This window comes from Papio anubis, chromosome 3 (genome assembly GCF_008728515.1).
Source record: "Papio anubis isolate 15944 chromosome 3, Panubis1.0, whole genome shotgun sequence".
Taxonomy (NCBI): domain Eukaryota; kingdom Metazoa; phylum Chordata; class Mammalia; order Primates; family Cercopithecidae; genus Papio; species Papio anubis.
The window spans coordinates 122,262,907-122,277,519 of NC_044978.1; the positions used below are offsets into that span (position 1 = coordinate 122,262,907).

The 14,613-nt window shown below is 40.3% G+C and overlaps 1 protein-coding gene across 5 annotated transcripts in view; it reads left to right on the forward strand.

The window, feature by feature from the left end:
- The window catches only part of FRAS1 (Fraser extracellular matrix complex subunit 1), a 453,697-nt gene that overhangs the window by 425,639 nt on the left and 13,445 nt on the right, over positions 1 to 14,613 (forward strand). For all 5 annotated transcript variants that reach the window (XM_031664538.1, XM_031664536.1, XM_031664537.1 and 2 more), the window contains 4 exons: positions 1,212 to 1,362; positions 3,484 to 3,591; positions 4,610 to 4,769; positions 8,530 to 8,646. In XM_031664538.1, coding sequence (XP_031520398.1) covers positions 1,212 to 1,362; positions 3,484 to 3,591; positions 4,610 to 4,769; positions 8,530 to 8,646 — 536 coding nt within the window. The remainder of the gene's footprint in view (positions 1 to 1,211; positions 1,363 to 3,483; positions 3,592 to 4,609; positions 4,770 to 8,529; positions 8,647 to 14,613) is intronic.

Consider the following 14,613-nt stretch of genomic DNA (forward strand, 5'->3'; position numbering starts at 1 on the left):
GCTCAATCTCCACTCACTGCAAGCTCCGCCCCCCTGGTTCACGCCATTCTCCTGCCTCAGCCTCCCGTGTAGCTGGGACTACAGGCGCCCGCCACCGCACCCGGCTAATTTTTTGTATTTTTAGTAGAGACGGGGTTTCACAGGGGTAGCCAGGATGGTCTCGATCTCCTGACCTCGTGATCCGCCCGTCTCGGCCTCCCAAAGTGCTGGGATTACAGGCGTGAGCCACCACGCCCGGCTATACTGTATTTTCAAACAAAAGAAAAATATAAGTCCCATAGTATATTGTAGTAATTAGCCAATGATAAAATAAAATTGTTTTAAACTAAGTTTTTTTGTTATAAATATATATATTTATGGAAGAAAGTATAAAAATATTTTTAAAATGTGTAAACCAACTCCCTACTCACACACACATATACAGCTATCTTCACTATAAAAGCTTCTGCTACCATTCTGTTACCTTTCCATCCAGTTTTGTTCATTACGTAGTAAAATAAAAATGATCGGGCCAAATTAAAAGCAGGGAAACAATCTCCTTAGAAGGAATGTTCTCTTGGAAGTGTGATGTGCTGCCTTTTCAAAACTCTTTCCAAAGCGCTGCATGGGACAGGAAATTACTGAAGTACGTGCAGCTCTGAGCTGTCCATTGGTGAGCTTCCTAGATATGATTTCAACGCTCGGGCCCTTTGTTCTTGGAGCAGGAGATTAGAGCACTCACTAAAACATCCTGAATTAGGCACAGGTTCCTCCCAGGCGTCCGGATGTGGGCATCTTCCTGATGATGGCTGACTTGGGCTCTCCTACGGGTCACTGGCAAATCAACACAGGGAGTTTGTACTGAATGGTAGATCCCACATCCACCGGGTTGATCCTTGGGAATAAATGTGATATTCTAAAATTTCAGCCAAATCTTCTGGCAACTGAACACAGCTCATTCTCCCACTTCAAAAGTATTTTTGTTCAAATGTCACCTCCTTACAGAAGCCTCTGCACATGACCCTGTCTAAAGAAGCATTCTGGCCACTTTCTATTCCATTACTTCCTTTATTTTTTTTAATTAGTAATTGCAATCATGGGCACTTGCTTAATAATTATTGAATAAATGTGCGACTACATGGGTGAATGAAAGTGGAACCAAGATGTGGTGATAGTGTGCCTTTTCATACCAGGGGAGAAATAACTCTGTGTGCTTACCGCTTCCTCGGCAGGTGAGGGACTCTGCTCAGTCCTTCTTGACAGTGCACGTGCCTCTGTATGTGTCCTACATCTATGTGACGGCCCCCAGGGGCTGGGCCTCCTTGGAGCACCACACCGAGATGGAGTTTTCTTTCTTCTATGACACTGTTCTCTGGAGAACAGGTATGCCCATTGATGCCTTAGCTAGCCATTTAGTTAGGGCTTCACTCAAGCAATATTAAAAGAAGAGTAGTGACTTTTAACAGTAGCTGCTTTTCTCATCCTGTTATCCCATAGACAAAGTGGGGCCACCTCAAGTCTGGAAAGTGAAGATCTGGGGTTCCTGAAAAGAATGATGTCCTTCTGTCCTGATGCTGGAAGATCTCAGTCTAGATAGCTAAGGTCCCAGAGTAGAAGATAGCAAGTGACAGATGAGTCCTCTACTGCCCATGAGGGATTCAGAGGGGTGTGTGTTCTTTTGGAGTATAACCCAAATAATCTTCATTTTCTCCTAGTGAAAAATGGTGTGGTTCATGTTTTTTACAAAGCAAAAGGATCTTCAAGTCAGATGCATGGAAATGGAAAAATGTGTCAAGAGCACTTGAAATATTTATGTCAAGTAGCCCAATTTATTCATTTGGCAAAGCATCAGCTCTTTAATTGCATCCTTCAAAGAAGGAATTTTAACCTTCTGAAGTCAAGGGCTGTGATGCTGAATGTTCAAAATGACCTTTCCCTCAGGCTCATCCCCCTTCCTGTCCTCTCTGGGAGGAGCCCCCAAGAACTACGTGGGAGGCAGCCCTTCAGCTGGGAGCCCACACCGCACCCCCACCCAGTTTCCCCACCCACCTCCTCCTACTGCTTCCACATAGATGCTCCTTAAAACTCCCCAATTTTCTCCTCCACTATCTCCAGTGGTTCTTGGTTATTTTTGGTTTTCTTGTTTGTTTGTTTTTTTTCTCATTTTTAGTGTCCTGTAATTCACACACTACCCCAAACCTATTTCACCAAACCCATTTCCTCTAAATTCTACTGCTCCCGTCCTCCCTCTTTTCCTCTCCAGGGGTGATGTGCTTTATCTGAGGCAAACATACTAAAAAAAAAAAAAACAAGAGTTTTCTTTTGAGAAAGCTTCATCTCTACTAATTGAAAGTACAGTCATCATTCATATCTGTTAGGGTTTGGTTCCAGGACCTCCCACAGACACCAAGATCTGAGGATGCTCAAATCCCTCATATAAAATGGTGTAGTATTTACATATAACCTATACATATATTCCCTTATGCTTTAAATCATCTCTAGATTACTTGTAACACCTAATACAATGTATATGCTATATAAATAGTTGTTACACTATATTGTTTAGGTATAACAACTATATACTATATTGTTTTACATGTGTATACTATATATATAACAACTATATACTATATTGTTTAGGAAATAATGACAAGAAAAACAAATCTATATGTTTAGTGCAGATGCATTTTTATTCTAATATTTTCAATTTGAGGTTGGGTGAATCCACAGATGCAGAATCCATGATGTAGAACAGATCAGATACAGAGGGCTGGCAGTGTAGTCCTTTCTTCTATGAAATGGCTTAGGCTCAAATCAGTTTTTGCTTTGTATTTCTCATGGGAAAATAACTTCAGGCAGCTTTCCCACTCTGGGTCAGATAATCTCTTGAGCTCTTGTTTTTGTTTTGTCTTGTTCAACTTCATGTTTCTCCTCCTTACGTTACCCTTTGGTTTTGGTCATTGTGAACTCACTGGGGACCATGACTGCAGTTTCCTTTATTAAAGCCACAGCTTTCTTGTGTCATGCTGGCTTTCTACAAGCTTGCCTTTAATTCTCCTTTGGTTTGAGTACTAAATGTAGCCACCAGGACTTTGTTTATACCTCTGTTAAGTCCAGAAAGGTATCTTGGTGAGGAAAAGAAAATATAGTAGGAAGCAGATGTGCTGTAACCATACCCTGGTATAAAGTTTGATAGCAAGAAGTTTTAAGATTCGTTTTTTTGCTGAACCCTGCATCTGGGCTAAGTGGAATTTACAGGTTTGAAGAATCTATTTCGAGAACTGTGGAACCGTTACAAGAAAAAAAAAAAAAAAGAACCAAGTGAAATGAACTGTCATACAGTTTTAATTGGCATATGTTTCTATAGACATATAAATGTTATCTTGTTACATTCAAATAAATATGCAGCTCTACCTGGAGGTGTCCTTGGGATAACTTATACGTGGTTGCTGTCAGGGAGGAATTTTCCATGCCCTAACATTTTCTCTCTGCTTTCCTGCCCAGGAATCCAGACAGACAGTGTGCTTTCTGCAAGGCTTCAGATAATAAGAATCTACATTCGAGAGGATGGCCGTCTTGTCATTGAATTCAAGACCCATGCCAAATTCAGAGGTAATATCAATGCCATTTTTTTCCCAACTTTTTATTAAGAAACATTTCACACATACAGAAAGTCGAAAGAATAGAACAATAAAAAACAGTCAACAATGATTAACATTTTGCTATACATCCATGTGCACATACACGCATACATACCTTTTTTTGTCACACCATTCAGAAACAAGTTGCAGACTTTGTGTCAAGTTACCCAAAATACTTCAGTTGACATCTCCTAAGAACAAGGACATTCTCTTATACAGTCACAACATCATGATCACTTCTAAGATATTTAGCATTGATTCAGTAATATCCAGTCTCTATTCATATTTCCTTTATTGTTCCATAAACATCTTTTCCACTTATTTTTATATTTGTTTATTTTATAACTGCTTACATGAAAAGAAAGAAGTTCCAGTTATGATTCATATGTTACATTGTGATTGTTATATTGCTTTAGTTTCTTTCGATCTAAAATATTCCCCCTACTTTTATTTATTCGCGACACTATTTCAGTGCAGTTTTAAAGAGTGGAGGTATCTTGCTGATAGCATTTACCCTTTTAATGATGTTTATAATTATCCTCTTCTACCAAGGACTTGAATGGCCCTAAATGTGACTTTTATCTGATGCTGAAATTTCTATTTATAAACTACGAGACTTTTCTACCTCCAAGAAACATGTTGGTTAGAATTTAAAGCTATGTATATTGAGTGTTCATTGTCACATAAAGACCCCTATTACTGTGAATATACTCATTAGCACCATTTCCACAAGCATTATTCCTATTGTTTATAAATAAATACATATGACTATGATGACCATCACAAGTAGAACAATGGGCTGGGGTGAGATGCCATGCTATCCCCACCAGTGTGGAATGTATTCTAAGGGGTAAAATGGGCTAACCTTAGTTGTTTGAGAGAAGAACATTAATTCAGTTCTCAGGCTTTTGTGGGGCTCTACCCCAAGTACAATCAAACTCAAGCTCTACAACAAGTACGATAAGTGCATGTGTTTCCCCTTCAAATAGGACAGTTTGTGATGGAGCACCACACTCTCCCGGATGTGAAATCTTTCATATTGACTCCAGACCACCTAGGAGGAATTGAATTTGACTTGCAGCTGTTATGGAGTGCTCAGACTTTTGATTCTCCACATCAACTCTGGAGAGCCACAAGCTCTTATAACAGGTAAATACGGTGATGGAGTCCTCCATGGGTAGAGCTGAGTGGTTTTCCATTTCTTTCAGGAGCTTGAGAAATAGTGCTTTTATCTGAAGGCTAGACTTTTATTTTAAAAGGGGAATTGATAGGAATAAACCTCAGCTGGGAGTGGTGGTGCTAGCTGGTAGCCCAGCTACTCAGGAAGATCGCTTGAGCTCAGGAGTGCAAAGTTGCGGTGAGCCATGATCGCACCTACAAATAGCCACTGCACTCCAGCCTGGGCAACAGAAAGCGATCCTATCTCTTAAAAAAAAAAAAAAAAAAATTAATGAATTAATTAAAAGAAATGACACTCTAGCAAATAAAGAAAGAAACAAATCTTGCTCAGATCAACTTCTGATATATAAATAAGAAATGCTCACACTTATTCCAAGAGTGAGACCAGAAGGGGCACACATCACTTCCACCCACATCCTATGGTGGGGAACTTAGTCACATGGCACACCTGCCTAGAAGGGAAGTCAGGAAATGTGTCTAACTAAAATCTTTATCAAATAAATAAATTTCATTTCAATTACAACAACCTGTAAAAAATATAGTATCTCTGATTAAGTCCATGTGTCTTTTACAAGATTTATTCCTCTCACACACCTAGTATAGAGGTAGAATAGGAATTTTAACAAATAGTAAAATATCCCCCATTTAGAAAAGGGAAGAATGGAAAAAAACAAAATTAAAACCACTATAAAAAGGATAAGTGGGCAACCAGGAATCTATCATAAATATTTTATCCCCATTTTGTAGATAATGAGAGTAAGAGCCATATTTAGCATTAAAATCTTACTTCAAATTGTCTTGAGAATCATTTTCAAAAAAATTTTTTCTTATCTTAAAATTTTTGATCTTATATCAGATTTTTTGTTGTATAGTGATTCTTTTGAAATCGATGTATAATAACCTTCAAGGACTGTGCTTCATGTACTTTGTCCCAGTTTACAGACAGGGAAACTGTCTTCCTTTAAGTACTCTGCTGACATCTTCATTGCCACTTGAATGAAGCCCACCCTCCTTCTGCAGCATCCAAGGCCCAGCCTCCCCTCTAGTTTTATCTCAAACCCAGGCTTTTAGCCACATTAGATATCTCACCAATCCCTGAACCCACCAGCCCATCCATACCTCCATGCTTTTGCAATTCCCTTAGGCCTTCTTCCTCTTTTCCCCTTGTATAACTAACTCCTCTGAGACCGAGCCCAGCTCAAATACTGACCCCTTTGTGACAGGTTCCCTGGCTTCCCATACAGTACTAGCAGCTCCCTCCTCCTGGTTCCTACTCTGTTGCAGCTTCTGCTGTAACACATGTCATTATCTTATGATGGTCTATCTGCTGGTCCCAGATTTTCACTGGATTATGAGCTTCTCCAGAGTAGAAGACACATATGATTCATCTTAAATCCCCAGAACCACAGGTTTTAGCATGTGGTAGGTTCTGAGCAAGCACCTTTTAGCAGCTTACCTTTGAGGTGAAGAGACAAAATGCATAGATAAATGACAAAATGAAGAACCCCACCAAGCACTCCATGCTAAGCACACTGTGTGAGATACAGGGTAATATGAAGACCATAGTTCAGGGAAGAGAGAGCCAGAGGCTAGGGAGTTGTATAAGGATTCCTGAAAGAGGTGAGACAACTTATGGTCCATGTTGTGATATGGGAAATGCTTAGATTCTAGTAAGGAGATGAAAAGAGCTGCAGGATTAAAGATATGTACCTAAGACTGTGTTTGGCATGTTTGAAGGGATAGTGAGGAAATGGACCTAAGTAGTATTTAGGAATGGGGAAAAGTAGGACCGAAGGCTTGGGAGGCTATGCTATTTGTCTTGCATTCGCTTGTTCAACAAGTATTTATGGAATGTTTACTGTGTGTCAGAGAAGGTTCTAGGTACCTTGAATATATTGGTAAACAAAATAAAGATCCCTAAGTATAGGACTTAAAGTAAGGAGACACAAAGCAGTAGACACAATAAGCAAAGTATAACATATGTCAGAAGGTGATATGCACTATGGGAAAATGAAAGGTATGGAGCAGGGTAAGGGGAAGCGGGAATGGAGAGACATTATAATTTTAATTAGAATGTTCCCAGTAGAGCTTATTTGAGCAAAGACTTGAAGGAGGTGAGGGAGTTGGCTATGCAGAAACATGGAGAACAGGGTTCCTGGTAAAGTTCCTAAAATGGCAACATTTGGGCATGCTTGGAGAACAAGGATGCCCATATGGTTGGCATGAAGTGAGCAGGGAAGAGAGTAATAGACAATAATGCTAAAGAAGTAAGAAGTCAGGGTAGGGTCACGGGGTGGGGCCCTGTAAACCAGTGTTCGGCCACTGGCTTCTACTCTCTAGCGCAAGGAGAGCCCCTACAGGGTTTGAGTAGAGCTAGACACGATCTGGCCAGGCATGGATTGTTCTGCCTATTTGAATATTTGTATTAATGAAGCATTACTATCCACATTATAGATGTCAGTTTCCATGTAATTTAAATATGGTATACAAAGTCTCATTTCCTGCTGATCCAAGATTTGATAGAAAACTGCAGACATACAGACTTTTAGATTAGGAAGGAGCTTAGAAAATAGGAGAGTAAACAGCAGAGAAAGAAAGAAGAGTAGAAGGAGCTTACGCCCTGAAAGTCTGCATGGTTTGTTAAAATCATACAGCCATGGCAGAGGCAAGCTGAAGTTCTACTGGTTCCCAGTTTCCAGCCTGTGCCAGTCCACTACACTGACCCCAGAATGTGACATAAAAGTTTTTTTATTGTTTTTAACCAAATCTTTGCTGTCACTTTACTAATAAATAGATAAGTATCCCAAAATGGTCAAAACAAGCACAGTATTTATGAGAACTGTTCACAGATCCCTCACAAACAGTTATCATGAAGATTCACAGCCCTGCTCTCTCCATTCAATGGATGACAGACTCCCAAGGCCCTTGAAGAAGGTTCCTGAAGCTTCTGAATGCTTGGCTGCCTTCCAGGCCACCTGACAGGGCTGGAGCTGCCACCCAGTGAGAAGTGTGGGAGATGAAGTAGGAGAGAGGTCCAAAGGCTTCCTGTTCACAGAGTCATGAACTGGAGAATCCTGGGCCCCGCATAAACAGGGAAGTCCCCAAGTCCCCATGAGTGGTCTCTAATGAGAAGTGATCTTGTTCTTCGACTTTATAAAGGGATGAGGCTATAGAGTTTGAAAGGGGAACCTCCAAATTGAGTGCGAGTGAAACGGGTGCAGGGGCGTTCTGCAGGGTGCTGCTTCCATATGCTCTGGAGTGGTGTCCTGGAATCCTGAGGCATTTGCTTCCTCCTGTGTCACAGTAGCACCTGACACTGTCACGTCTTCAGAAATAAAAGCTTTTCCATTTGGGAATGCATTGAATAGGGTATCTGTCAACAAGAAACACTAAACAGAAATTGTCAAACAAGTCTCATGAAATCCAGAGGAAATGACCAATTCTGTTCTGTCATCACCTGAGCCTTCTACGTTTTCATATGTAGCGTGCCTTTCTTAGCTTTCCTCATGAGAAGGACCTGAATACTTGAAAGTAGCTCCATTTAACACCTCTGAAGGTTAGGATAATTGGAGATGAGTTCCCAAAAATGGTGTTTGCAGACTTGTAAGGTTCTTAGATGCTGGACACAAATACCACCTGAAAACTGTTTAGTGAAGGCCGTGTCTTTCTGGGTAAGCCAGCAGCCTGTCAGTTGTTCCCTATGATCACAGTCTGCTCTGCATGTTTCCAGGAAGGACTACTCGGGAGAGTACACCATCTACCTGATCCCTTGCACAGTGCAGCCCACCCAGCCATGGGTTGACCCAGGAGAGAAGCCTTTGGCCTGCACTGCACATGCCCCGGAAAGGTAGGAAAATATAAATCCTCATTATTTGTTGATTCCTTATTTGTGAATTCTCCTACTCACTAAAATTTATTTGTAACCCCCAAATCAATATGGTGCTTTCATAGTCATTCATGGACATGCACAGCAGAGTGGCCAAACATTTGAGTCACTTAACACACACATCCCCAGCTGAGGTCAAACACACACATCCCCAGCTGGTGATACTCTGCCTTCTTGTTGTGGTTCTCATGCTACAAACAAGCGTCCTGTGCACTGTCTATTTAGTGCCATGGTTTTTGCATTTTTGTGCCTTTTGTTGATGATTTCTACATTTAGAATGGCTCCCAAGTATAATGCCGAAGTACTTTCTAGTATTTCTAAGCATCAGAAGGTTGTAATGTGCCTTATGATAACCATGAGTTTGATATAAATGAATCAACAATATATATTAAATAAGGGGTATTTACACAGAAACAGACATAAAACAAGGTTATATGTTAATTGGTTGATATAAATGTTGTGAACAGAGGCTCATAGGAACCTAATCCTATATTTCTTCTAGTAGCTATGGCTCAATATCCACTAATTCATTGTTTGTGGAGACTGTATAGAGCATAACAATCATGAATAGTGATACTCAGCCGTACATCAGCCCATATTCACCTCAGACCTGAGACCGTGTTGTGCTGTATATTCATTCATTCATTCATTCATTCATTTGTTCATTCATTCATTCATTCATTCATATTTATTCAGTTCTTCTCATGTGTTTTGCTCTGGTCGAGGTGTTGAAGTGATAGCACTACATCAGAGCAGAGAATTGAAAGTAATCTGTGCTCTCAGAGGATTGAAAGTAATCTGTGCTCTCAGAGGATTGAAAGTAATCTGTGCTCTCAGGCAGTTTATAGTCTAGAGTCACCTTTCTAGGAGCTGTGCAAAGTATAGAGAAAACATTGCTGAGATAAAATGCCCAAGACAGAATCTGACATTAACATTAAGAGAAGACTATATGTGGCTTTTAAATAAAAGACGGAGAATTGGCTATTGGATTTGGCAGTACTGAGGTCATTGGTGGACTTCGCCAAGAGCAGGTTTGGTGGACCAAAGGGGATACAAGCCTAATTGGGGTGAGCTTGAGAGAGAGGTGAGAAAGTAGAGACAGCAGGGATAAACAGTGCTTGCGGAGTTTCTATAGAGGATGCCAGAGCAAAGGGGCAATAACTCGAAACAGATGAGGAGTCAAATAAACAGCAGGTTTTATTTGCTTTATTTTGGCATACTTGTATGCTGGTGGGAATAATCCAGTTGAGGGGAAATGTGATGATGCAGGGGATAGAGGGAAAGCTTGCAGAGCCAGGTCCTTGAGTAGAGGAGGGGAGTAGATCCAGGGCATGAGGGAAGGGCTGGCCATAGCTGGAAGCACAGAGAGTTCATCCACTGAAGAGGCAGGCAGAGAATCAATGGAAGCAGGTGAGAGGAGAATTGGGAGACTGGGAGGGTAAGGATGACAACGTGGATATCTGATTGAAACTATTCTCCCTGTGAAATGAAAAGCCCTACATCTGCTGAAAGTGAAGAATGTCGAGGTTTGGGAAGAGAGGAGCAAAGAAACAGGGCCATCTCAGACAGTGGAAAAGAGTAAATATACTAGAGGGTTACAGCTAGCCGCAGATCAGGCAGTGTGGAACTGCCTTTAAATTGTCATATTATCGACATAAAACTGTACATATTTAAACTATACAATTTGATAAATTCTTACCTGTGTATACACTTGTATCACCACAGTCAAGATAGTGACAAGATAGGGAACATATCCATTTCCAAAAAGATTCCTCGTGCGCCTTTGTAGTTCCTCCCTCGCATCATCCCTTCCCTTTCTGCAGATAACCACGATCTGTTTTCTGCCACTGTAGATGAGTTTGCATTTTCTAGAGTTTTTTTAAAAATGACATCATACAGTGTGAATTCTCTCTCTCTGGCTCATCTCACTCACCATGATTATTTTGACTCATCTGTGTCGGATGTATCAGTATTTGTTCCTGTTATTGCTGGGTTGTACTTCCCGGTATGGATGTACTACAGTTTGTTTATCAGTGATCAACTGATGAACATTTCAGTTGTGTCCAGTTTGGGGCTATGATAAATAAAGCTTCTATGAACCTGTATGTATGAACTTTATATAAACATGTGCTTTCTATTTTCTTATGTAAATACCTAAAAATGGAGTGACTGGATCATATGACAGATGTATGTTTAACTTTTAAGAAACTGCCGAATTGTCTTCCAGCGTGTTTGTGAACATGTAACTATGTATGTCCATTCCCACCATGAGAGTGCACATGCTCCCTTTCCCGTGCATTCTGCTAATGTGGTCGGGAGGTCCTGGTGTGGTTGAACAATTAAGGAGTAGGAGGAAAAGAAGAGAGGAGCTGGAAAGACATAAGGTGGTAGAGAGCGAGGTGTTGGAAATGAGATTTTTGGCGCTGGTGCATAATGGGACTATGAAGAGTAGGTAGCTGTAGCAGGGTAGTGAACAAGCTGTTTGGAGGTGAGGGAGTCAAGGAACTGGGAGTCTTGGGTAGTCGGTAGTTCATCTGAGTGGATTTTTAAGTCCCAAAGATTCATGGCAGTAACAATGCCAGGAAGCACCATAGTTAGCCAAATGAAGGAAGGAAGGTGACCAGAAAAATGGTAGTTTGCTGCAGTAAGAAAGAACAATGGGAAAATAATCTGATGGGATATGCTGGAGAATTTTAATTCATTTAAATTTTTAAAAATTATGCAATATTTCAGATACTCAGAAGACTATATATATATCATATAGCAGATCCACCACCCACCTTAAGAAACTCAAGAAACAGAACATTACAGTACTCCTTCAATACCCTCAATGCCCCTATCCAATCATACTCCCTCTCTCTTCCCTACTAGGGTCACCATTAACCTAATATTTGTATTTATTATTCATTGGTTTGGTTTATGTTTATACCTCATGTATACTTCTACATGGTTTTGCAAGTTTTTGAACTCTAGACAATAGTCCCCTTTATCATTGGAGTATATGTTCCAAGAGCCCCAGTGGATGCCTGAAACCACACATAATAGCAAACACTGTATGTGCAATGTTTTTTCAGTCTGCTAACCAAGACAGTTACTAACAGGTGGGTAGCATATACAATGTGGAGATGCTGAACAAAGGGACGATTCGTGTTCCAGGCAGGATGGAGCAGAAAGGCACAAGATTCCATCATGCTAGTAAAAATGGTGCATGATTTAAAACTTATGAATTGTTTATTTCTGGAATTTTTTTGTTTAATGTTTTTGGACTATGGTAGGCCTTGGGTAACTGAAACTGAGGAAAGCAAACCCATGGATGAGAAGGGAACTACTGTAAGTTTCATACTGCATGAATTCTCTCTGCTACTCTTTTTTTTTAACTCAGTGAATCATCTGTTGATTCATTTGTATTGATTCATGTAGCTGTAGTTTGTTGCTCACTGCATTAAGGTATTCATTGTAGGAAAATTCCACGATGTATTTAACCACTCCCTTTGACTTTCTATTATAAAGAAAATTCTTATATATGTCTCTTGGTACACATGTATAAGAAGAGTTTCTCCAGGGTAGGTTCTGGATTTTTTAAAGGGAGAGAGGAACAATAACTTGAAACTGGCTAAAAGGATCAAGGAGGACACCAATGCTGTCCTCAGGCCCTGTGTGGCATAAATGTGGGAGGTGGCAGAGGAAGAATGTTGTTGAGGATACTGAGGCTTTGGAGTTGGGGGTCCTTGCCTCACATCAGGGAGATTATTACTTGCAGATACCCCAGTATTCCCAGGGTGACTTTCCCCCAGGCCTAACCTTGGATCCCCTATATGGCTCCATATGGATGCAATAGAATTACAACACACATACAAAATCAAGACTGATACAGGGAAATTGGACTTAATGCAAAATAATTGTGTCTCATATTGTGACTATTTTGGGGAGGCCTGTCATATATTTTAACCTTATAAATAATAAAATAATCTCATGTTCATTATTTATTCCTGTAATGTTTTCTCATGTGCCTGGCACTATGATGGATTCTAGTAATATCAGCATCAACAAGAAAAATCTGTTTCCCTGAGTCAGGAAAATGAGCATGTGATACAGCTCATGGTTATCTCAAAGCTGTTGAAACAGGGTTATGAGGTCTCCAAGTTCTTCCAACAGCCCAACCCTCTCAAATCTACCACTGGGGTACCTTCAACAGAAAGTAGGGAATGGGCAGATGGACTCTGTTGGAAGGGTAAAAAATCAAAATGTCACTCATTCACCATTCTTTGACATATATATGTGTCAGGAGCTTGGCTAGCACTGGGTAGGCAATGGTGAGATGGACCGTGGAACCTGCAGTGGGTAAAGCGGACTTCAGTCAGTCAGTCACACATTTAAATAAAATTTCAGACCGTGCTAAACACTGTGAGAGAAAAGCACAAAGTGTAACAGGAAGAGATGACAAGGGACCTAACTATCCTTGGAGGTAAGAGAAAGAGGGAAAGCTTTCTAGAGAAAGCGGTGATTCAGTTGAAACCTAAGGAGGAGAGGAAAAAGGAGAGGGTGTTCTGGCAGTGTGTCTAGGAATGCCAAGGCCAGAAAGCTGTAGAATTCATTATCACTCATCTCAAATTGGTCCTTAGGACTTCCAAGAAAAGTGTAATACAATGGTTCCCTCATTCATACATTATCTCATTCCTCTCACCTATTTTTGTATGCTTTTTTTTAAAAAAAAAAAAATAATGATTATACTTTAAGTTCTGGGATATATGTGCAGAACATTCAGGTTTCTTACATAGGTATACATGTGCCATGGTGGTTTGCTGCACCCCTCAACCCATCATCTACATTAGGTATTTCTCCTAATGCTACCCCTCCCCTAACACCCCACCTCCTGACAGGCCCCGGTGTGTGATGTCTCCCTCCCTGTGTCCATGTGTTCTCATTGTTCAACTCCCACTTATGAGAGAGAAGATGTGGTGTTTAGTTTTCTGTTCCTGTGTTAGTTTGCTGAGAATGATGGTTTCCAGCTTCATCCATGTCCCTGCAAAGGGCATGAACTCATCCGTTTTTATGGATGCATAGTATTCCATGGTGTATATGTGCCACAGTTTCTTTATCCAGTCTATCATTGATGGGCATTTGGGTTGCTTCCAAGTCTTTGCTGTTGTGATTAGTGCTGCAATAAACATACGTGTGCATGTGTCTTTCTAGTAGAATGATTTATAATCCTTTGAGTATATACCCCGTAATGGGATTGCTGGGTCAAATGGTATTTCTGGTTCTAGATTCTTGGGAATCACCACACTGTCTTCCACAATGGTTGAACTAACTTACACTCCCACCATCAGTGTAAAAGCATTCCTATTTCTCCACATCCTCTCCAGCATCTGTTATTTCCTGACTTTTTAATGATCACCATTCTAACTGGCGCAAAACGGTATAAATGTTTTCTTTTGAGAAGTGTCTGTTCATATCCTTTGCCCACTTTTTGTTGGGGTTGTTTTTTCCTTGTAAATTTCTTTAAGTTCCTTGTAGATTCTGGATATTAGCCCTTTGTCAGATGGATAGATTGCAAACATTTTCTCCCATTCTACAGATTGCTTGTTCACTCTCATGATAGTTTGTTTTGCTGTGCAGAAGGTCTTTAGTTTAGTTAGATCCCACTTGTCAATTTTGACTTTTGTTGTCATTACTTTTGGTGTTTTAGTCATGAAGTCCTTGCCCATGCCTGTGTCCTGAATGGTATTGCCTAGGTTTTCTTCTAGGGTTTTTATGGTTTTAGGTCTTACGTTTAAGTGTTTAATCCATCTTAAGTTAATTTTTGTATAAGGTGTAAGTAAGGAAGTGGTCCAGTTTCAGTTTTCTGCATATGGCTAGCCAGTTTTCCCAACACTATTTATTAAATAAAGAATCCATTGCTTGTTTTTGTCAAGTTTGTCAAAGATC